At 54.2% G+C, this 22,078-nt stretch overlaps 10 protein-coding genes across 10 annotated transcripts; 5 read left to right on the forward strand and 5 right to left on the reverse strand.

Moving 5' to 3' along the window:
- Window positions 1-618: 618 nt before the first annotated feature.
- Window positions 619-2,569, reverse strand: PG985_012224 (laccase-1; the record flags this gene model as incomplete). Its single annotated transcript, XM_066831991.1, has 4 exons — window positions 619-967; window positions 1,026-1,818; window positions 1,884-2,443; window positions 2,508-2,569. The coding sequence occupies 4 exons, from the start codon at window positions 2,567-2,569 to the stop codon at window positions 619-621; spliced, it is 1,764 nt and encodes a 587-aa protein (XP_066680041.1).
- A 2,043-nt stretch (window positions 2,570-4,612) lies between these two features.
- Window positions 4,613-5,176, reverse strand: PG985_012225 (uncharacterized protein; the record flags this gene model as incomplete). Its single annotated transcript, XM_066831992.1, has 5 exons — window positions 4,613-4,742; window positions 4,806-4,896; window positions 4,956-4,985; window positions 5,037-5,063; window positions 5,122-5,176. 5 exons carry the CDS (start codon window positions 5,174-5,176, stop codon window positions 4,613-4,615), a joined length of 333 nt encoding a protein of 110 aa, XP_066680042.1.
- A 1,284-nt stretch (window positions 5,177-6,460) lies between these two features.
- Window positions 6,461-8,892, forward strand: PG985_012226 (FHA domain-containing protein; the record flags this gene model as incomplete). The annotated part of the gene is made up of 2 exons (XM_066831993.1): window positions 6,461-7,657; window positions 7,720-8,892. The coding sequence occupies 2 exons, from the start codon at window positions 6,461-6,463 to the stop codon at window positions 8,890-8,892; spliced, it is 2,370 nt and encodes a 789-aa protein (XP_066680043.1).
- A 658-nt stretch (window positions 8,893-9,550) lies between these two features.
- On the reverse strand, window positions 9,551-10,480 carry PG985_012227 (uncharacterized protein; the record flags this gene model as incomplete). Its single annotated transcript, XM_066831994.1, has 1 exon — window positions 9,551-10,480. One exon carries the CDS (start codon window positions 10,478-10,480, stop codon window positions 9,551-9,553), a length of 930 nt encoding a protein of 309 aa, XP_066680044.1.
- A 778-nt stretch (window positions 10,481-11,258) lies between these two features.
- PG985_012228 (putative COP9 complex subunit 2) lies at window positions 11,259-12,792 on the reverse strand (the record flags this gene model as incomplete). Its single annotated transcript, XM_066831995.1, has 2 exons — window positions 11,259-12,690; window positions 12,752-12,792. 2 exons carry the CDS (start codon window positions 12,790-12,792, stop codon window positions 11,259-11,261), a joined length of 1,473 nt encoding a protein of 490 aa, XP_066680045.1.
- A 1,022-nt stretch (window positions 12,793-13,814) lies between these two features.
- Window positions 13,815-14,963, forward strand: PG985_012229 (uncharacterized protein; the record flags this gene model as incomplete). Its single annotated transcript, XM_066831996.1, has 1 exon — window positions 13,815-14,963. The coding sequence occupies one exon, from the start codon at window positions 13,815-13,817 to the stop codon at window positions 14,961-14,963; it is 1,149 nt and encodes a 382-aa protein (XP_066680046.1).
- A 471-nt stretch (window positions 14,964-15,434) lies between these two features.
- On the forward strand, window positions 15,435-16,097 carry PG985_012230 (glycosyl hydrolase family 3 N terminal domain-containing protein; the record flags this gene model as incomplete). The annotated part of the gene is made up of 1 exon (XM_066831997.1): window positions 15,435-16,097. One exon carries the CDS (start codon window positions 15,435-15,437, stop codon window positions 16,095-16,097), a length of 663 nt encoding a protein of 220 aa, XP_066680047.1.
- Window positions 16,098-16,896: 799 nt separating this feature from the next.
- PG985_012231 (Dehydratase aurZ) lies at window positions 16,897-17,442 on the forward strand (the record flags this gene model as incomplete). The annotated part of the gene is made up of 2 exons (XM_066831998.1): window positions 16,897-17,064; window positions 17,179-17,442. 2 exons carry the CDS (start codon window positions 16,897-16,899, stop codon window positions 17,440-17,442), a joined length of 432 nt encoding a protein of 143 aa, XP_066680048.1.
- A 401-nt stretch (window positions 17,443-17,843) lies between these two features.
- Window positions 17,844-19,023, forward strand: PG985_012232 (PTK9 tyrosine kinase 9; the record flags this gene model as incomplete). Its single annotated transcript, XM_066831999.1, has 3 exons — window positions 17,844-17,862; window positions 17,979-18,562; window positions 18,631-19,023. 3 exons carry the CDS (start codon window positions 17,844-17,846, stop codon window positions 19,021-19,023), a joined length of 996 nt encoding a protein of 331 aa, XP_066680049.1.
- Window positions 19,024-19,324: 301 nt separating this feature from the next.
- On the reverse strand, window positions 19,325-20,529 carry PG985_012233 (mitochondrial carrier domain-containing protein; the record flags this gene model as incomplete). The annotated part of the gene is made up of 4 exons (XM_066832000.1): window positions 19,325-19,481; window positions 19,559-20,267; window positions 20,350-20,397; window positions 20,469-20,529. The coding sequence occupies 4 exons, from the start codon at window positions 20,527-20,529 to the stop codon at window positions 19,325-19,327; spliced, it is 975 nt and encodes a 324-aa protein (XP_066680050.1).
- Window positions 20,530-22,078: the final 1,549 nt, after the last annotated feature.

Consider the following 22,078-nt stretch of genomic DNA (forward strand, 5'->3'; position numbering starts at 1 on the left):
CGGAGCGGAGAGCGCTACTATAGTGAGACAAGCTGACCCGGGTCCGGTGGGGTGGGGGAGAGGGAGGGGCGGGGGCGCTTCTTCTTTTTATTCAGGGCTGCCCGATAGAGTTTCCTTCTTTCTTCGAGTCATACCCCTGAGTGTCTCGGAGCCCCAAGTCGATCATGGGGCATGGAGCATGCGCTCGCAACGGGATTCTCCCCCAAGCGCAGGTCGGCGGCATAGGTTTAGCTCAGTCTATTTCGAGCGGAATCTCGGTCGAGACCGAGGCACCGAGCGGCGGTGTTGGATGCAGGCAGGCCTGTTCTACTGGTAGAAGGGGGGATACCAGCTTGCGCTCTCAGACTTGAGTTTGGCCAAAGAGTGTGATTTGGGTGTCTGCTATCATAGCAATAGATCATATCCAGTCTACCAGGGACCTTTAGAGACGAGTTTCGTCACGAAACATCATTCCACGGCATAACAGACAGAGGCAATATAATCAAAGCCGTTGGAAATGGTTGGTGTTACAAAGTTATCTAGCTAACTACTATTGATAAGATGATACAGCATGTCGATGCATGCGAATATATACAAAGAAGAACAAAAAAAGGGGGGGAGGAAATACAACGCGCCACATTAGATACCACTGTCAATCTGGTCCACCACCGCCCTCGACGTGAAATCGTCCCACTCCCGGCATGTTTGGTATATGCTGTCGGGAATGTCCAGCTTGGTGAGCTCATGCGCATCAAACACCAACTGGGTGAAGAAGCCTTGAGCCGCGTGCCACGCGATATGGCAATGGAACGCCCAGAGACCGGTGTTCCACGTGTCAATCTGCACCACGAGATGCCCGCCGCCTTGTACCATGTGCACGTCGCGGCGCAGAGGGTTGTTGGCGTTGGTGATCGTGGAGCCATCCCACTTCCCGGGTCCCTGTGAGAGGATGTACATCTCCACGCCGTGTGCGTGCATGGGATGGGGGCTAATATGTCAGTCAGCAGAGCGTCTTGGTGATGGACAGGTGTAGGCATTAAACTTACGCGATAAGCGGGTTCCAGATGTTGATGCGGATGGAACTGTTGGTGCCATAATCGTAGATGCCGGCTGCCGATCCGAAAGAGGTCAAGTTATCCTCCTTGGCCGCGAGGAGGGTCGGGTGGTTGTAGTCCACACGCGGTGAAACGCCGTCAAAGGTCCACAGGAAGTGGTCCGTCTCGTTGATGATGACACCGATGTCCATCTCCTGGGTGAAGGACGGCTCGGGGACCTTGATGGGGTACACCGGCTGAGTGAGATACAGCTCGTCGTTGGCACAGGTGTTGGGATCCTCGTCAGGCCATGCCTTGCTGTCGGGCAGTTCGTTCTCATCAGCGTCATCGTACAAGATGGCGGCCTGCGCAAAATGCTGTTTGGCTACCGAGCAGGGGCTCAGGGTCGCCCGGAGCCAGAAGGCCGAATCGGCCTTGCCAGCGTCGGCCTTGACTACGACATCGACTCTCTGTCCGGTGCCAACAATGACTACTTTGGTGTCATAGGGTATAATGGGGGTGAAGTCGTTGGCGATGACCGTCATGGTGTGTCCATCGATCGAAATGCGTTCAGTGCCCTGAGAACCAGTGTTGATGAACCGGAGGCGATGAGTCTTGCCCTTCTGAAACCGGAACTTGGCAACGCCGGCATGGTTATGGCAGGGCGTCTTGTCGTCCTTCGCGACCGAACTGCAGTTGAACATCATCTTGCCCTGAATCAGATTGTTGTCGGATATGGTTTGACCGCGGAACCCAGGCGCCATGATGTCCTCAATAACCGAATGGTAGTCCTTGTGCCACCAATCTACCGCGTGTTATTATTAACCCTTGCACGCTGTTTGGCCAATTTAATGCAATAGGTGTACATACCGTTGACCATGATTGGACCGACATCAATGTCGTAGTCAACATGGTTAGGACCGTAAATCACCATCGGACCCAAGAGACCTCCGGCATATTGACCCGAATAGTGGGCGTGATACCACGATGTACCGTAGAGCGTAGCTTGGACCTTGTATGTGAAGCTCTTGCCGGGCGCGATAGGACATTGGCTTACGCCAGGGGTGCCGTCCATCCAAGGGGTGTCCTGTTGGAGAAATCCATGCCAGTGCATTGACGTGCCCTCTTCGTCGCCAGTGATTTGGTTGTTGACCTTGACCTCGATGTAGTCACCCCAGTTGGCTTCGACCAGAGGACCGGGGAACTGCCCGTTTACCAGCAGCACCGACTTCTGGTACCCATCGGGTGCTATTACGTCCCGCGTGATGTTGAACTCGTAATGCCTTGTCACGCCTGTCGTCGGGTAGTCGGTGTAGGCATTGGTCCCTTCGGCTGTCCTGTCTCCCCACGGGGCGACGCCATAGCTACCGCCCTTGCTCATGAGCCACATCGGCAACGTGGGCAACAACAGGGTACCCCATAACGACTTCCTGCACCTCGTTAGAGCCCGGCCATAGGACGCGACGGGAAGAGGCAACGCGTGCGTGTGCTTACAAGTTCTGTTGCTCTGGGGTGATGGAGCCCAGCAGACCGCTGCAGAGTGAGAAGAGACCCATTGGCACGGTTTCTATAGTAGCCTGATAGCTTCACAAGACCCCTTCAGACGAACACGGATAGAACGATCCCAGCAGGGAATTGAGCCAAGGAAGTGGAAGATGGGATGGCATTAATATCCCCGGACCAGCGGGCCTCTTGGGGGTTATGTTGACCTCGCATGCACCCTGCTGAACCGCTCGGCAAAGACAGCCCTGAGCAACAACATCTGTTCGCGGTAGGCACCCTTTGCCAATGGACAAGCTTTCGTGTCTCGGAAACACGAAGGATACGCGGCAAAGTTTCTATAATTGAGGTTGCCTTTGCTCACCTTGGGCGATTTTCGATAGCGTAGCACAGTGAGACAACCGCCAAAGCCCCAGTGGAAGATCGACGCGACTCCTTTCTTTCTCAGCTCATAGGGTGGGTTGCCCGGTCTGCATACTGCCCTGAATTTCGTACATGCATCCAAATGCGACATCCATTCTCCCGAACGTCTGGTCCGGACCGCGGGTGTGCACCGCCGGACCTTGATCAACCGCTGACCACTACACCATGAACCTAAGAAGCAGCGTTCAGGTGGAGGGGGGGGGGTCAGCCCTCACCTAAAGATATATCGGCGAGGTCGTGGTGCCGAAGGCCGGGGTCCTTCATGCGTAGCTGGCGATATACCGGAAGCCAAGGTTTTACCTATTCAACCGGAAAAAAGGAAGGAAGGTTCGCGTTGGTTCTTCCCGGGCAATTTGCTTCTTCGCTGCAGACTTGAACATCCCGCGCGCCACTCATCTTGTAGCCATGACGACCAGGCACGAGACAGACTTGCTTATCTCGAGTGGTATCGATACCATGGGGTTATCTTGTGCGATACTCCTTTTTGCCATATCATATTGGAATGCGCATGTGTGTTGTCGACATAGGTACCTAGACTTGACCTCGAGGCCGTGACTTCCCGGCATCGCCCCAAATGGCCTCGTACCACTTGGCCGCCCCTTCTTGCTTGAGAAGTGAGTGTCTTCATGGGCCACGTAGCTGTCGAACTGGTTGCTTGAAATTCGACCAAGTTTTAGCTGAGACATGGTCGCGCTTTGCTCTTCCGTACCTACTTGTAAGGCGAGACGGTGGTGTGCAACGGTGCAATCACGTCAGAACGACGACGGAAACTGCTTTTGTGCCTTGCCCCCTTTCTGTTTCCACCTAGCCCGTTGTGACGGGTCATTTGATGGAGTGGGCGCACACGGGAACTCCAAAGTTTGGTCTGCAGGTTGAAATAAACTACAACGATGGGTCGACGACAGTCGCGATGATTCCTACAAAGGCCTGCGGCCCATCATGACAAACCCAATACCGTGCAATCAAGTCGGATTGGATGGCAGCGGGTATGCAAGCTGGGGCTGAGCGCATAGACTTCACAATAGTGTTCAGGAACCAAATGAGCTGTCCGTGTGGCAGAACCACTCATTTCTACATGTATGTACCTACCGCTGCCACCACCACCACCTCGTCCCTTAGCCGAGACCGTAGGTTTTCCTCGTACGTTATGCGGTTAGATGCCATCTGAAGTCTTTCATATTCAGATGATTCTTATCAGCCCTAGCATTGGGCGCTGTCTTGCATTGCTTGCAGCCACTCTACTGGCTCCTACCACGGCTCTTTGATTAATAGGCCGCCACAAATCTGCCAATGAGCGTGCGTGCATAAAAGAATATCCAAGATTTCAATGTGGCTGTCTGCGTAATGTTAGCTGGGAGACTGCCAAATTGCAGCGACCAATGCCAAGTAATAGTTGACTCAGCTGTTGTACAGCATTCACAATCACCAAGGAGATTATTGCAAACCCTTGCTGTTGTTGCGTCAATAAACGGCCATTTCCTGCATATTTTGACTTGACGAATGTATTGCTCGCAGTCTTGCCCTTAAAGGCCTCCCTACACTTCTTTATGGTACATATATTGAGAAAAGTACAAGGCCAGTCGGCTGGCTGTAGTGGGTTCTGGGATATCGTCGCTGCGCGGATACCGTTAATCGAATATGTAACATCCCAAGAATTGTTGCGCATCAAGAGAAGCCTATAGTTCCCGCGGTCGGTAGGCTCTCTGGGCAGCCATAATGTAGGGTCGTCTTTGTGCGCGGAGGAAAGCTTCGTTTGCGATGGGAGACGCATCGGATCGAATGACACTGCCGATACCCATGAAGAACCTGTTGCATAAATTGGTTAGCAGGGCGGCACATGGCCATAGAGTAGGCGCAGCCAGTACTGACCCAAAAGTTGCACCGGATCCCGCCATATACTGGCCCAATGTGCGCATGATGCCATTTGCCCCCGCGCCGTATCGGAAGATATTCACAGTTCCTGTTGCGACAAGTCAGCTCACCCGAGGGCCTATCATTCGGCCGGGCTACCCTGCGTACCGAAGATGAAGCCAATGATGACGCCGACAGCTACAAGCCAAGTCAGCAATGCTCGGTCTCAAAGGCGCCTATGCTACTGACTTCCGCCCATCATGCCACCCATTTTCACTGTATGCGACGGTTAGCTCGAATGATCGGTCAAAGGGCGCCACAGTCTTCTACTGACTCTTGTCAAAGGCCGATGGGCCGGCGGAGGGACCGTGACCGACGGGTACAGGCATGGTTGCTGCTTTCGGGAGTCGATTGCTGGTGAAATAAAAATTTCCTTGTAGAGTGAGCGACCTCGTTCGCGCAATTCAGAGGTTCTTCTTCCCTTCCGGTGGGGTTCTACAGCACTCTAATCATCAGTGTCCGGGAAGAGCTTCGGAAATCTTGAAGCACGGGCCAGCGAGGCCTGACAGTTATTGGGCTTTCTCCACAGAGGTGGTACGGCCTCTACCAACATCCGCCTTTATAGCGGGCCTGGTTTTTCTTAGCCAACGGGTCGGCTAGAGGCACAGAGGCACTTGGGAGGTACAAATGCAGACGTACGTATGTACATGTAGTATTAATTACCAGCATCTCCAAGCTCAATGTAACGACCCTTTTGCTTTTCGGGAAAATAGCCTTGCACATACGAGTCTGTAGCTTGATGATTAAGCGGTTCGATACAATGATGTTAGGTAACCGCTGGATAGGACATGTCGCGTACCAGCCGCGCCTGTTGGGTAGCGACAACAAGTCGCTGCAGTTACTGGAGTCAAGCAGTGGCTGACTCGCAGTGGTTTCATCCAGAAATGCCTTCCAATTGGGTCAAAAGATACGGGATAGCGGCGGTCACGTGAGGTGCTCTACCCAGGGCTCGGTAATGACTTATTTTCCCACTCGAAGAAACATTAGCAAAGTTCCTAGAGAAAGGGACATCGTTGATCAATCCTAGTTCCGGCATCTTAGTCGGGCCACCAGGGAATTGTCTGATCTGTCCATGCAGATTGGCAATTTCAGAAGTCAGAAGGAGGGAAACGCATCCCGCTTAAATTTTACGAGACAGGCAGAGAGGCGACTGGGACTGGATGGGTTGGGGTGGTGGTGAGACGACGACTCCCCGACTCCCAGACAGCCCCCCCATGTTTGCTAGGCTAGTAATCACAGCAGGTGCCATTGCCATTCTGGCGCTAAAGAAATGAGCCTCGAACCTCATTTTCAACCGCACCTCTTCGCCAGATCTCTATTCAACTCCCCATAACGCGAGTTACGGCATCCCGTCACTGCGACTCTTGGTTTCGCTTCTTTCCGCATCCTTCTCAAAATCCCTTTTTACACGGTCAGCATCGAAACTCGGGTCGCCTGGATGGTGGAGAGCCCTTCTTTGACGACATCATACATTCATTTCCCTCCATCAACACCGTCACGACGCTGTCATCACCAAGCACCACGTTCGGTTCCTTCATCCCCGTTTTCTTCGAAACCATTGCCATTCCGCTCCGCAAATCCGCCCCTCGACACGACAACAATAACCACCCCTCATGACCGCGGTCGCAAGCCCCCCTACTCTGGTGCAACACAATCGGCCGGCATGGGGTATGAATGGTCACGGTGGTCAGACTCTTAACCAGATGAATCCGGAAGAGCTCAACCGCATGTTTCTGCCTCGAAAGAATATCCAGAGAACAAACTCATCCTCATCCTTGTCCTCCAACGCATCCAACTCCTCCACCTCTACCGTGGTCGGTCCCAACACCCAGCAGCCCTCCCAATCAAACGCGGCAAATGGCGGCGCGTCTATGTCCGCTGCCGGGGATCTGAGCTCGTGGCCCAATGCTACCGCCGCCAGGAAACGTCCCCAAGGCAAAGCTCCTTGGCCATCTTCGAAGCCCGAAGGCCAATCCGATTTTTCAGCTGCAAGATTGGCAGCGCGACCGCAGATGATGCCCGGAAACGCCAATGGGGGCCCTGTAGGGGGCGGGCTTAATGGTACCTCCTCCATGCACTCGCCTTCGCCCATATTGCAATCGCAAGGGCAGATGGCGAGCCACTCTGGTATGCCGCGCCCTATGACCGAAGGCGCCCCATCAGGCGGTCAACCTGTACTATATCTGTTGTCGTTGAATGGCACCTTCGAACGCAAGACCATTTCCGTTCCTTTCTCCCCTGACACCCTTAGGATTGGTCGTCAGACGAACGCAAAAACGGTACCGACCCCCATCAATGGCTTCTTTGACTCCAAGGTTCTGTCGCGGCAGCACGCAGAAATCTGGGCAGACCGTCAGGGCAAGATATGGATTAGAGACGTCAAGTCGTCCAATGGTACATTCGTCAACGGGACACGGCTATCTCAGGAGAATCGCGAGTCGGAGCCGCACGAGCTGCAGACCGGCGACCACTTGGAACTTGGAATCGACATCGTGAGCGAAGACCAGAAGACGGTGGTTCATCATAAGGTGGCTGCCAAAGTGGAACATTCCGGTTTCCTGAACGCATCAAATAACCTATTGGACATGAACTTCGGCGACCTTGACCCGGCGAACGGCTCGATGATGATGCAGCCAGTTGGCGGCATGCCATACAGAGGGCGCAACGGAAGTCAGGCTTCCATGGCAAATAATGGGCGCATGATGCCTGCAGGCGGCATGATGGCAGCTCCACCAAACGGAATGGCTCATCAACGGGGTGGCTTTTTCTTCTCGCCCATTAGCACTGAGCAGATTGTAAAAAGGCTTCAGGTAAGTTCATTGAGGCTAGACGCGTACTCGGTTTAGTACAAGCAACTGACCCTTCTTTCCAGAGCGAGATGCGCACCGCGCGTCTTCAAACTCAAGATCTCGGGCGGACGAGCCAGTTCATAAGCACTTTACTATCCCACGACGACATTAAAGACATGGAGCAGCGACTAGAGCCGGCCGAGCCACCCAGACTTCAGATGTCCAACGGTGGAGGCAATGCCATGCCTTTTCTAAGAAATGACAACAAGGCACGGTTTTCTGACCCTCCTGCCCCTCCGCCACAACAACCTCTCCCAGAGAAACCAGATGTGCCATCGCTGAAGCGTGGTACAACAGAGAGACCCAAGGTTCCTACACCTAATCCTGGTGCCTCTCCGATTCGACAAGATGGCAACGTCAGCCAGATTCTTCAACTTACAGAAGCGCTTAACGTTGCGCGAAAGGAGATAGAATCACAGACATCCCGCATGAAGGATCTGGAGGAAATGTTGCACCATGAACGACAAGCGCGAGAACTAGCGGAGGAGTTAGCCAAACGACTCGAAGACGCTGCTGCGGCGAAGGTAAACGGTGCTCCGGTGAAACCAGAGGAAGATCAGTCAACCCTGGAACAAGCGTTTGAGCCACCCGTTGAGATTTTATCCTCTCCTGATGTGGAGACACCGACTGGCGAGTCCGATGCAAAGCCACTACCTCCCCAAGTTGACGCTGTGGAGGCATCTGCAATACATCTGCACAATCAGCTCGAGTCAATGGTCTCGGAGATTAAAGACCTCAAGCAACAGCTCGACACTTTCAAGCAGCGTGCGGAAGTGGCCGAAAAGGAACGAGATGCAGACCGCCAATCTTTGGCCGAGATGGCTCTGCAAATAAGAAAGGATGCCGAGGCGCGAGAGATTCTTGCTCGCGAGAAGTCACGGTCCCGATCAAACTCACAGGAAATGCACAAGTTTGAGACAGGCAGCGTTGCGTCGGATGAGTCGACGCTTATCAGGACACCTTCGACAAGTTCAAGTGGAGGTCAGGTAACTCCTGGAGGATCTAGTGAACCCCCTACATTGTCTCGGGCGAACACTATAACGCCCAGTTCTAGCCAGACAGGAGGTCTTTCTCGTGAACAAGTCTTGGCGCATGGCCTGCCCTACACATCCATGATCGGTGTGGTCTTGCTGGGTATGGGCCTCATGGCTTATATCAACGGGTGGCAGCCTCAGCCTTCTCGCCTTGAGCAATAGAAAAGACACCTTTTAACGACATTACGACTCATTGTTATCACACACCGGACGCCTGGTCACTGCGACTTGGTCTCCACTACGACAACATAGTACATCATACTGCCGATTTTCTTTTGTGGATATCCCATATGGCATTTGCCTGGCTGATTGTTTCGTTCTTCTGGTTGCCTTCTGCCTGCATTCTGCACCTTCTAAGCATGACGCGAACTGGTTTCCTGGCGCAGCGGTCCTTCTCTTTTAACGTCGTGTTGCACTGTACGAAAACGGGGTTTTCTTTTCCTGGATTATTCATTACGGAACAAGGGGGGCGATACGGTCGAACGTCAGATCGGAGTGGTCTTCAGAAACAAAACAGGTTGGCTGGGACTATGTAATCAATTGTCATTTATGGATTAGATTGCGACCGGTCTACACCATCGAAGCTGTCCACCAAAAGATCCAATACAAACACACCTGTCTAGAGGTAACGGCGCTCTAGATTGTCTGCAATACCTATTTTGCTGGGATGGTTGAATGAAAAGATTGGCACGCAAATTGTATATTAAGACTTACCTTGCCGTATTATGACATGGTCCCTGATTCACTATTGCTTGATTTGTATATACCTAGTCAGTTACCTGAGGCCTACCTTTATTCGTTGACTCCGCCGTCATTTGTCTCACTGGCCGCCAACGACGTTGCAAGGCTTGCTCAGGGTGAAGATGAGGGGCGCATCGTTGATCGCGCAGATCCGCCGCAGCACGTCGACGAACCGACTTACCTGGTCCTGGGTGGTGGGGTGCTCGGCGTAGTTGAGCTCGTCGACGATGACGACCAGGCGCCGCCAGCCCCAGCCGTCGGCGCCGGCCTGCAGGCGCACGCTGCCCAGGACGTCGAGGATGGCGAGGCCGGCCTGCAGGCTGCCGGGGGACCCGCCCGCCGCCAGCGCGTCGAAGGCCTCCTGGGACAGGGCCGGGCACGACCGGATGCCCGCGGCGGGCAGCAGCCGGCACAGGTTGGTGATGAGCGACGCCATCAGTTTGATGAGGGTGGATTCCCAGAGGTTCGCGGCGAGGATCGGTTCCAGTTTCGGGCGCACGCGCAGGGCTAGGATGTCTTGCGAGCGCAGGTACGTGGCCAGCTCGTACCCGGCTAGGGCTGCGGTGAGGTAGGTGCCGGTCGAGGGGTCGCGCCGGCCGCGGGGCAGGTCTTCCTTTGTGAAGACGAATTCAGGGGGTGGCGGCGGCTCTGTCGAGAATCGTTCCCGGTAACGAGGGGAGGGTGTCGGATGAAGCGGGTATGCCGTTGGTATTGACGTGAAGGGGGATACGGGTGTTCCTGCTGGTGTTACTTCGCCCCCTCCGCCTGTCCGTGGGGTGGTGATGTCGATGGCTATAAGAATCTCTCGGAACTTGGAGCACCAGTAGGCTGATTTTGTGATGAGCCTATCCTTGGCTTCTCCGTCCGCCCGCGCGTAGTCGCCTTCGTCTTGGAGCGATTCCTTATAAGATGTTGCCCCTAGTTTGGTCTCGAGCTGCTTGGCCCGCGCCACGAGGGTCTCTCGGCAGGTGCGGAGACCTACCAGAGACGCAGCGCGTTGAAGGGCCATTATAGTTCCCGAGAACTGTCTACGTCCTTCATACACTGCAAGTATCCTAGGGGGGAGAAAGAAGGAAGGGGGAAAAGCCACGGCGTGGTCGATCGTATCTCTGAAGTGGGGACCTGCCAGCAGAACCAGAAAGGAGATCAACGCAGCAATGAAATCTGTGACCAGTATTAAAGAGTGACGCTGGTTGGAAAGTTGTCGCGCTGTCCACCACGTCAAGCGCCTGACGTAGCGAGCGCTCGATGCCCGGGTCGTGTATATATAAGCCGTCAAACATGGAGAACAAAGAGACAAATGATTTGTTGACTTTGGCCATAATACACATTGTTGTTTACAAGACCAATCTTTGTCGCATTTACCCGACACAGTTAGGGCGAATCCTTCGAAAGCCGGCCACTACGCGTGTGAATAATGCCAACCGTCTTTGAAGACCAGATCCGAAATCCAAGGCATTTTCGAGCCAAACGAACAAAGATGCATAAAGCCTTACGAGATTAGACAACACTGAATAACTCAGATGCTGTTTTGGTGTGAACTCGAAATCTCGCTTGTGTATTCCAGATCGACCTGGTAGGTTAGGAACATTAGGACCAAATGGGCGCACTGGATTACCTCTCGTGGTTTATACCCGGTTTCACCGGGTTGTATCATTAATCGTAACATCTACCTGGTTTGGCGAAGCTATTTTCATAAGCGTACCCCATAAGGTCATTTGCTTCTTCGTTTACAAATGTTGGTTTGCCGTAGAGAAGCCGCAATCGGCCCATCACCCATTATGCCATCATGCTGCTGTAGAGGCCTTTGCCCTTATGCTTTCTGCCGCCAGGGACACCCATGCCTCTAGCTCTTCCCCATCCACAGAGTACATGGCGCTGCTAGGGAGACCATCATCGGGCAAGTTATGGTCATTGGACTTGAACCCATCCTCGGTGAATATGGTCGTGTACAAAGACGAGAGCGCTGTGGACCAAGCGTTCAGGGCTCTTACTCGCTCAGCGTCGGCATTTGATTCGATCTCCAGTGTGCCAGCCTGCTGATCAATCTTGCCACGGATCTTGCCATCCACGATTAAAAAGCCGAGGATGTCTTGAACCTCTGCATCGGAAATGTTGAGTTGGCGGGCGATCCAAGCAATCTTCATGCGGGTGTAGGGTGCAATTAACTTCACTACAGCCTTGGTTCGCATGTTACGGGTGACCTCGTCGATGTTCTCGGCGATGAAAGGGTCAGCCAGAATGTCCTGGTTCTCGCGGAGCACCTTGGCGTACTGATGCATATCGTCTCGCTGGTATGCGTCGACCAGGTTGGTCATGGCAGCGATGCGCGCATCGGTGCGATAGGGCTTGATCTCCTGCGAGTCAAACGGGTTGATGTCCGACTTCATGAGCATTGTCGTGAGAAGCAGGTACTTGAGAACCTGGATGCGATGCAGGTCGCCAGCCTCATCGTAGTTCCGGAAGGATTCGAAGAAGTCACTCTGGGCATCCTTCCAGTTCTCTTCGCTCATATGCATTTTGCCACCGCATTCACGGATGATACCCATGATTTTGGGGTGGGGCACTGCAGAGCGAACCTTGAGCGCCTTCTGGTACAGCACCTTGAGCTGCTTGTTGTTTCGTGTTTCCGAGTACATCTGAATCTCCAGCGCATATATCTCGAGCGAGTAGGTGCCCTTGCTCGGATCATCGGATCCATCCTCCTTCTGGCAAGCTCGCTGCAACTCTCGCAGCTTCTTTGTGACGGCCAGGTAGTCTTTGCGGTCGAGTAGTAGCTTGGCCAGTTTGATGTTGGTCTTGAGCCAGAGGCGCTCGTTGTTGGTACTCTGGAAACAGTCGAGGGTGAGAGAGTAGAACTTCTCCAGGCATCGCTGGGCTTCGGTATTCTCTGACTCCTTCTCGACGAAGTCCAGCATGTTGGTAAGGGACTTCTCGGAATAATTCCGCGTGACCGACTTGACGTAGGTCAGCAGCTCTGTGTAATGCTCGACCGCCTTGTCGTAGAGACCCAGCCTGAACTGGAGCTTGATGGCTTGTTTCAAGCCCTTGAAGCCCCAATCGCCCTTCTCCTCCTCCAGAGACGGTATGGTCAGGAATTCCTCGATGGCGGCTTCGGGCTCAGAGCCCTTCATTTGCTTGGCATTGTAGTATTTGTTCTCGATGTCGACATCGCCAGAGTCTTGGTCATCGTCGTCGTCCTCGTACTCGAAGTCATATCTAGGAACCCAAGAATCAGCTTGTGGCATGGATGGCTGCAAGGAAAGTGATTGCGACTTACTGCTCGTCATCCGACTCTTGCATGAAATCGTCGTCCGACATGATGGCGGTGCTTCTGGACAGGAATTGCTGAGGCAAATGTTGCGAGTTGCACAGAAACAATTTGTGTGTGAGTAGCGAGTGGTGCTGTGCGTTACTTGGATCAAGTACCGTGTAGTGAATAAAGATGAAGACGACGGGAGGATGAGGCTATCGGAAGCTCATAATCTTATCGGAGCTTTGCATTCCCTGGACCAACTGTTTGCGTTTGCGGGGCTGTAGAGGGGCAGAGGAAGGGAGCTGACTGCAGCCTAGAACGCGCTGATCTACCAAACGTCAGGCAAGCAAGTACTTCATGGTTACCCAGACACAATGTGCGCGGTTTAACTGATTGTTCAATCCTGACTGCCTGGATTCTTAATTGTCGCATGAACTGCGCAATTCTATTATAAGAACACCTAAAATTGCTGGATCATTGCTGTCTTATGTGCATGTATAAACAGTGACAGCAGTGACGCATAGAAACGAAACTTATACAAGAGCCAATGAAGACGATCAGAGATTGAACTGTGTAACAACACGTACAGCAATTTTCTAAAGGCAGTACTGAAGATGACCACTAATGCATATATAATTAAATCTAGGTATATTGATTATTTGATTGTATTTTCATGCTTGCCTGCTTGTATTACCCCGGAAATGAGTACGGCACTGGAGGAAGGATGCAGGGTTGGGGGTCTTTAGTGCTGGGCAACAGTGGGCCCACGCCTCTAAGGTTTATTTCGTGGGGCTGGCAGGCCGGAGTTACCCAAAGGTACTTTATCTCAGGTGGCGCCTGGACTTTGTACATTTGCCACGAATAATTCTCCATCCATCAACCTTTCGCTTCATCAACAACCTCAGCCCCGGCTCTCGTGCAAGTCATCACCGCAATCGACCCGAAGCCATTATATTCAGCCTGAAAGCGCTGCTCCTGACCAGCCAAACTTGCGACACGGCGACTTTTCCAACTGGCCTGACGCCCTGCCGCGACAAGCACCTGCAAAACACATCACGAACCTCACAACAACCGCAACACCGCAATCATGGGTGGTGGCGATCTGAACTTGAAGAAGTCATGGCATCCGGGTTTGATGAAGAATCAGGCCCGTGTCTACGACGAGGAAAAGAAGGCCCTCGAAGAGAGAAAACGCACTGAGCAGAGAATCCGCGAGCTCAAGGAAGAACGGGCCAAGGAGGAGATCCAAAACCAGCTCGAGGCCGCTGGTAATCGCAAACGAGTCGATCGGGTCGACTGGATGTACAGTGGTCCTAGCGATACTGGCGGAGGCACGGCGGAAGAGTTGGAGTCCTATTTGCTGGGAAAGCGAAGGGTCGACAATCTCATCAAGGGTACCGATCATCAAAAACTGGAGAAGAATGCTGGTGAAGAGAGTTTTATGGCGTTGCAAAATGCCAATACCGCCCGGGATACCGCCGCCAAGGTTCGAGACGATCCTTTGCTCGCCATGAAGAAACAAGAACAGGCTGCTTATGAGGCCATCATGAAGGACCCGGCAAGGAGGCGTCAATTGCTTGCCACTATGGGCAGAACGGGGGAAAGCACATCAAAGAGCAAGGAGGATAAACACTCGAGACGCCATCGCCACAGACATCGGTCGCATTCCAGGGATAGGGAACACCGTCGCCATCGCCATCACCGCTCTGATTCGAGAACCCGCGATGACTCTAGGGACCGGGAGCGAAGGCATAGACGTCACAGATCTGGCTCGAGAGACCCTTCTCCACGCTCACGTAGCCCGCGGCCTTCGAGATCGGATGAAGACAGATACAGGTCGAGGAGGAACCACTCCGAAGAACGGGCATCTGACAGGCCCAGAAGGGATGGCTCGGAGCGCCGAGATACCTATGACCGAAGGCCCCATAGGAGCGATCGGGATCATATCCAGCGCGGCAGGCGTGACGGCCCTAGACACTCGAACAATAATGGGAGCGGGAACAGGAACGAGAACGGCGGTAGTTCGAATGCCGAGGCTGAGCAAGAACGAGCGCGGAAGTTGGCTGCCATGCAAGCCGCGGCTTCGGAACTGGACGAGGATCGCGTGAAGCGATTGGCAGCCTTGGAAGAGCGTGAGCGCTTAGAGAGGGAAAAGGACAACAAGGCAAGGGAACGATCTGGTAAATATGCGGATCAGGAGTTCGTCAACGGCCTCCGCAAAAAGGTCTTCAACTAAGGATCTCTATACCAGAGTGATCTGAGACCCTAGATTGCTCAGATGTTGTTGTTACACAGATTTTCGTACTGATAGTGTTGAGATACCCCTTGAACACGCTGAGACACAAAGCACAAGCTTTCGGATTCCTTTATTTTGGAGATGACAGTGTACTGTTATGTTTGATAGTCCAATTCGGATAAATCGGATACTGCCTCAGAGACCGGCTTTGAGCTGCTAGTCAATGAGAAATGACGGTCTTGAGGGCCGGTTTTATGCAAGCCAGCATTCGGGCTGGGCGAGAACGACAACCCCGCGTGTTTTAGCGGATGCTCCATGCAGCTCTTTCACCAACAACCCATCCCACTATCTGGACCATTCACAGGGAATGTATAGCTCCCGGGTCGTCCCCTATCGTTCAATTTCAAGCAAGCCGCTGTCTCACAGTCTCTAAGGACGGGAGGAGATATGGTACTAGAGGCAGCCTCAGCCATGGCCGCAGGCAGCAGCGACTCCATCGAGGCGGATGCCGAGACGGTCTTTGAGTACCACAAGATGGCCATGCAGCTGCAGCGCCCCGTCGACGCCGTATTCTGCCTCTGCAGCCTTGACGTGCGCGTCGCCCGCCGCGCCGCCGAGCTCTTCCTCGAGGGGTACGGCGACCGCCTCATCTTCTCGGGCGGCGTGGGCCGTCTGACCGAGGGCCGGTTCGCCAAGCCCGAGGCCGAGGTCTTTGCCGACATCGCGCGCGAGATGGGCGTCCCCGCCGAGAAGCTCGTCGTCGAGAACAGGTCGACCAACACGGGCGAGAACGTCCGGTTCGTCTGGGACTTGTTGCAGCAGAGCGAATTGGCGGTGCGGTCGTTCGTCCTCGTCCAGAAACCCTACATGGAGCGCCGCACCTACGCCACCTTCAAGAAGCAGTGGCCCAACCCCGAGACGGCGATCACGGTCACGTCGCCCCAGCTCGCCTGGGCCGACTACCCGGACGCGAACAACCCGCGCGGGCTTGTCACGAACATCATGGTTGGCGACCTCATCCGCATCCGCGAGTATCCCGCCAAGGGGTTCCAGATACACCAGGACATCCCCGATGATGTTTGGGAGGCCGGGCAGCGTTTGATTAAAGCAGGATATAACAGTCATTTGCCCTAGATCATAGATAGCCAACCAATACATCAACGTCGGTTATTACACACTGAATATGCCGTGTCGTTACGTCGAGATAACTACATGTAGCTTGCAATTACTCGTTGCTGTAAAAGTCACTCATGCGGCACATGCCCTTGGTCTACGCCGCCCCTCACTCGGGGCATATCTTTTGCTGAGTCAACAGAACAAGAGCTCACTGACACCATCGTCATGTACGAAGTCAACATGGAGACCGGGGCCCTTCGCCTCGTGTGGCCAGCAGCCAGCGGCGGGCTCTGAGTGAGGAGCTTCGAGGTCGGCTCAGACGGCACCCTGATGACAGTACAAATCCAGTGCCCGCGACCCAAACGGCTGGTACTCTCTGCTCGTGGCCCAGAGACTAGGGCGAGGGAAGGTCGCTGTCGGGAGACGGAGGCGGCCATCCCGATTGAGGAAGCAATCAAGCTGTGTCATTTGGGACGAATGGAACCTCAGTACCGCACCAGAACACTTTGTTGGATGGGTGCACAGGGGGTTGAAATACCCATCACCGTAACAAGGTGCAGAACATGATGGACCGGGACGACGTTTGGCCCGACGTCGGGACTCTCTACCGCCGACGCGGGAGAATCAATCGTACCGAGCTGGGCAGTTGGCGATTGTGTGGTTCGATGTAAGGGGGGATGTATGCATGACGGACGGAGGGGGGTTGACGATCACCTATGTATAAATATAGGAGTCAAACTACTCCAATAAATTCAAGTGTTTCCAAACCAGCAAGAGCATACCTCTATCACAGAAAACACACACATACCTACTCGAGATGGCTGATGTTAAGCCAAAGCAAGGAGGCCAGCCTCTGAAATTCACAATCACCCACTACCGCCTCCCGCAACATACTCACGAGGCTTTCATCAAGTGGATTACTGAAGAGCACCTCCCACTTGCCCTTCCCGTGCTCAAGAAACACGGCGCTCTCGGGTACTCTCTGGTAAGCAGCAGCTTGGAGTCCTTTTGAGCTACGAGATTATTACTGTTGCGGGGTTGGAAACGATCAAATAACAATCTCTTGAGTCAACTCACTTACACGCGTATCTCGATGCAGTTCATCACGCCCGAGCCTCTCAACGACGGACTGAGGGCGCTCTACAAGGACATCCGCCCCACCTGGGACGTCGCCGACTACGACTGCGTGATCGAGTACATTGTGCCCGACACGGAGGCCATCCAGAAAGTCATGTCGGATCCCGATTGGCAGACGTCGGTCAAGGATCAGGACCAGTGGGTAGACGTACCGAAGGCCCTGGTCTCGCTCGGCCATCATGTTCCATTTTTGGTGGAGGGCGAGGTGGTGAACATGCCCAAGTGAGAGAGAGAGAGAGCAAAGGTGTCCTGGGTATTCCAAGTTCGCAGGGTATGAGCTAGGCCAATAAAAAGTAATATTGAAATTGAATAGAATTGTTTGGCGTTTAATGTTGAATATACCGTTTAATGTAATGAACGTGAGGTTATACTTAACCCACCAAGCACCCAAGCTCAGGAGGGGCCCTGTCAATGGCGGGGCAGTTGGACGTGTAGTGCATTGCACCACCAATTGCAAGAGCTTCGTATGCACTCAAGGCATCAACCATCAACCCTGCTCCTCGTCCGGCCCTATATTTCAGACAGTAGGCTACATACATGCCCCTTGCAGATGGACGATTGAGCCCTTTCTTTCTTCTATTTGCTTCATCTTTCAAATAAGCCCGTTGTCTGTCCAGTAACCCCAAGATGCAGTCTGGAATCTCAGGTATGTCCAACCAAACCAGCAGCAATCCCGCCCACTTTCCTTAACCCGAGAGCTTGCTCCTTGCTGTGCTGTTGTCGTCCGTCCGTACTGTAATTGACACGCTCGCCTACCTACAGCTTCGCAGGAGCTGGTCTCCGAGTTCAACAAGCTCCTAGCCGACGACTCCCTCTTCGGCCTCCTCGTGACCATCGAGTCGGAATCCCTGCAGCCCGTCCAGACGCTGCCCTCGACCTCGAACGACTTCGCCCAGAACCTGGCGCAGCTGGAGCCGCACCTGCAGCCGACCGAGGCGCTCTACGTCCTGCTGAAGCGGCACCCGGACGCGCCGCGGCTGATCGCGGTGTCGTACGTGCCCGACTCGGCCAAGGTCCGGCAGAAGATGCTGTTCGCGTCGACGCGGCTGACGCTCGTGCGGGAGCTCGGGTCGGAGCACTTCCGTGAGACCATCTTCGCGACGACGGCCGAGGAGCTGGGCGCTCAGGGCTTCGCCAAGCACGACCGGCACGCCGAACTCGAGGCGCCCCTCACCGAGGAGGAGCGCACCCTGGGCGAGGTCAAGCGCGCCGAGGCCGAGGCCGGCGCCGGCACCGGTCAGCGCGAGATCCATCTCAGCAAGAACATGAACATGCCCGTCGCCACCGACGCGCTGGTGGCCCTGAGCGAGATGGGCCGCGAGCAGGGCCGGGGCATCGTCATGCTGGTATGTCAAGATGCACTGCTATATACTGGAACCAGCCAACTAACAACTGATTCCTTTTTTTCTCTCAGAAAATCAACCCCCAAAGCGAGGTCGTCGAACTCGTCCCCGAGCCTGGTAACCCCTCTTCCGTTGCGGACCTCGTGTCGACCATCTCATCGACGGAGCCGCGCTTCACATTCTGGCGTTACAAGCACACGCACCAGGGCACCGAGAGCAACCCGATTCTCTTCTTCTACACATGCCCCGCGGCGGCCGGCAAATCCATCAAATTCCGCATGATGTACCCGCTCATGAAGCGGGCCGTCCTCGCCGTGGCCGAGGGTGAGGCTGGGCTCCAGGTCGAGAAGAAGTTCGAGGTGGAAGAGCCCGACGAGATCACCGAGGAGACCATCATGTCCGACCTGCACCCGCAGGTCGAGGTCAAGACGGCCTTCCGTCGACCCAAGCGACCCGGCAGGTAGACAAGTGTATATCCATGTGTTTTGTGTGGGCTATATAGATTTGACATGCAACTGCTAGCTAGACTAGAGAATGTGCCATGCGGGTGACTGTCCACCTCTGCGTAATAGACTTCACTGAATTGACGACGGGAAAAATGAAATGAGCTGATTCGACATTTGATATATGCATCGGTGTCTAGATCGTGGAATGCCTACCTGCAGAGACTCTAAATGCAAATACAACGAAAAGGACGAAAATGCTATCAACGTGAGAGCACGACCACCCATGCCAGATGCCCGACTTAAGCCCCACACACCCCCCCTACTCTTCGTATTTGCCGCCCACTAAGATAGCAGGACCTTTTCTTTCCAACTTATCCTTCAAATATTCATACACAGTGAAAGTGACTGCCTGGCCCGGGGCGACACGCATGATTCTTGGCGTGATGCCCTTGTAGAACGCATGGAAGCCTTCTTGCCTATCATTGTACAAATACTGTCAGCAATTTCTCTCATTGGAACTTCATCAGAGATGAGTAACAGGGCGAAAACTCACTTGAACATCTCCGCGGCGATTCTGGATATCCGCTGCATAGCGCTCACGCCCTCTTCGGCCGGCGTCTTTTGCAGGCGCGTCTTGATGGTATCAATGGGCGCGTTGCTCAAGGGACCCATGGCACCCGACACCAGACCAATGAGGGTGGTCTGGTAGTTGGGGAGGTTGCCTCCCTCGTACTGGGGCTGCCATTGGCGGAGGACCTCCTTGAAGTAGGTGTAGGCCGTGAAGTTGACGGCCTGGTTGCTGCCCTGGCGCAGGGCCGTCAGCGACACGCCCCTATACAGGGCGCCGGGCCCCTCCTCCTTCACAACCGTGTACAGGGCGTGCGCGGCGTTGCGGTACTTGGGGATGTCGAGCGGGTCGGCCATGGAGTGGTGCTGGGCCTGCAGGCGGATCTTGATGACCTCCATGGGCGTCACGACGGCGACGGCCTCGGTCACGCCCGCCGCCAAACCCGCCATGAACGTCCCTTGGCCCGAGATGATGCCCGTCTGCTTGTCGGCCATCTGCTGCTTGTACCACTCAAACGACGTGAACCGGATCGCCATCTTGGGAATGATGCCCGTCAGCACCGCGCCCAGCCCTTTGTATAAACCCAGCGGCGTCTCGCGCTTCGCGATCTCGGTTCCCGTGCGCAGGAAACCGCGCTTGGGCGCTCCCGGCATCCGCGCTCGCCGCGAGAGCTGCATGCGGACTTTTATCGTATCTGAGACAGGAACGCCATGTCAGTTGCCGAATCACAACAAAACCAAGGACCGAATCGGCGGAGAATGGGGGCAAGTACTAACCCAGAGGATGACACGCGAGGGCCTCCATCATTCCTGCTCCTCCACCAGCTATGACGGGACAATTTTAGCGAATTTATTCAATGGTAAGTGCGCCAGCAGGGGGTAAGGATTGAGCTCACCGATCAAGTTCGTCGCCGCCGACGGCGGCGACTTCCCATCGGCCTTGACTTTGGTCGCCATCGCTTTCTGTGTATAACTAGTCTTGAACCAAGACTATTCCGAACCAAACTTGGGCTTGCGCCCCCTTTGCTTTAAAATTCCCTTCTCGCTGTTACGGTAAAGACACCCAATGCAAGGTGCGGTTTTGGAGAAAGGGAAGTATAGTACGTCGCCGCCTCAGTATGTGTCGCTGTACGTATGAGAAGCCCACACAGTTCAAACAAGCAACGAGATGCGGGAACAGATATTCAAATGCTATTGAGCAAAGGGCGCAGAGAACCACCGTTGAAGCAAAGCCACTTGCCAACAGGAGATGGTAAACAGGAAGATCTTGAGCCGAGGTATACGCCAAGGGCGGGAGGTGTGTCAAACGACCAGAGAGAAGCAAGACAGCTTCGTCGACGGGGTGATGGGTATGGTATGGTATGGGATAGTACTAGAAAAGGGACCAGAAGGTATCGAGCAGAACCCGGGAGGATAAAGAGGAGAATAGCAACTGAGTTGAGGGAACCGCCAGAACTTTAAAAGTCGCAAGCAAGAGAGTGACTCCAACACCGGGAGGGCTCTAGTGTAGATCATATAGGAGCAACTCGCCTTCAGACGAAGAGCCGAGCCTCTGGGCAATGACCTTGCAACCGAATCGGGTGACCAGCTAGGGGGCCCAGCTTACCCAAACGCCGTGGCTCCTTTCGGGAGCCATTGCCATGTGTGACCGTACATAAAATCTATGTAGCTTGAACATAACAGTGCTCTCCAAGCCTGCATAGTAGCAAGCTGTCTCGACTCACTAGCATACCCGCGGCTCCTGTGTGGAGAAAGGGCAGTCGGTAGATCTCGTGTCAAAGGGACTTTAACCTACCAGATGGCCCTTGCCAAGTGATTCTCCGCCCGACTAACAATTGATGTGCTAGGCGAAGAAAATGCGACGTGACAGGAGCCCAGCCCGCCCAGCCAGTCCCCCGGTTCTGAAGCGGGAAGAAGTACATAGGTTGGCTAGGTTTGGTTTCGGTCAGAGGCGAGCGCGCATAGCCGGAAGCCCTTAGTTCGGCGGACCGGAGCTCAAACCAAACAGAAACAAATGACAACCACAGCTACAAAACAAGGACCAAAAAAAGACGACGTCGCCCAAGTCTTTTCATTTTGCTGTTGATGCGCAACCCCCAACTTCTTGATTCGGCCAAGTCTTCCCAGTGCCATTGGCCTCTGAAAGGATTGCTGTCGCTCAGAATGCCGCCGCCTTCCAGCCCTATTGCTGAGGTCGAGCCTGTGATTACGCCTGACCGAGAATGACGTTGTGTCGTTCTATTGCCGACAGAGAACCGAGCTTGTGATTTTGCGGGGAAGCCGTAGCTAGCCCCTCCCCCTAGGTTGGCGGCTCAGCTCCAGATTCCAGCTCCCTACTAGACTCCTTATCAAATAAGACCTAAAACACACACCCGGCATCTTTATTGCCCGGCTGCTTCCGAGGCAGACTTGCAGACTGCGTTACGTCGGTAGGTACGACATAATCTTTTCTGGCTGCTGCAAATCCTGTGCAACAATTGGTTGATGGAATGCAATATGCGCCCCT

The sequence above is a fragment of the Apiospora marii genome (assembly GCF_038362585.1).
Source record: "Apiospora marii strain CBS 49790 chromosome Unknown utg000009l_segment0_segment0, whole genome shotgun sequence".
NCBI classification, from domain to species: Eukaryota; Fungi; Ascomycota; class Sordariomycetes; order Amphisphaeriales; family Apiosporaceae; genus Apiospora; species Apiospora marii.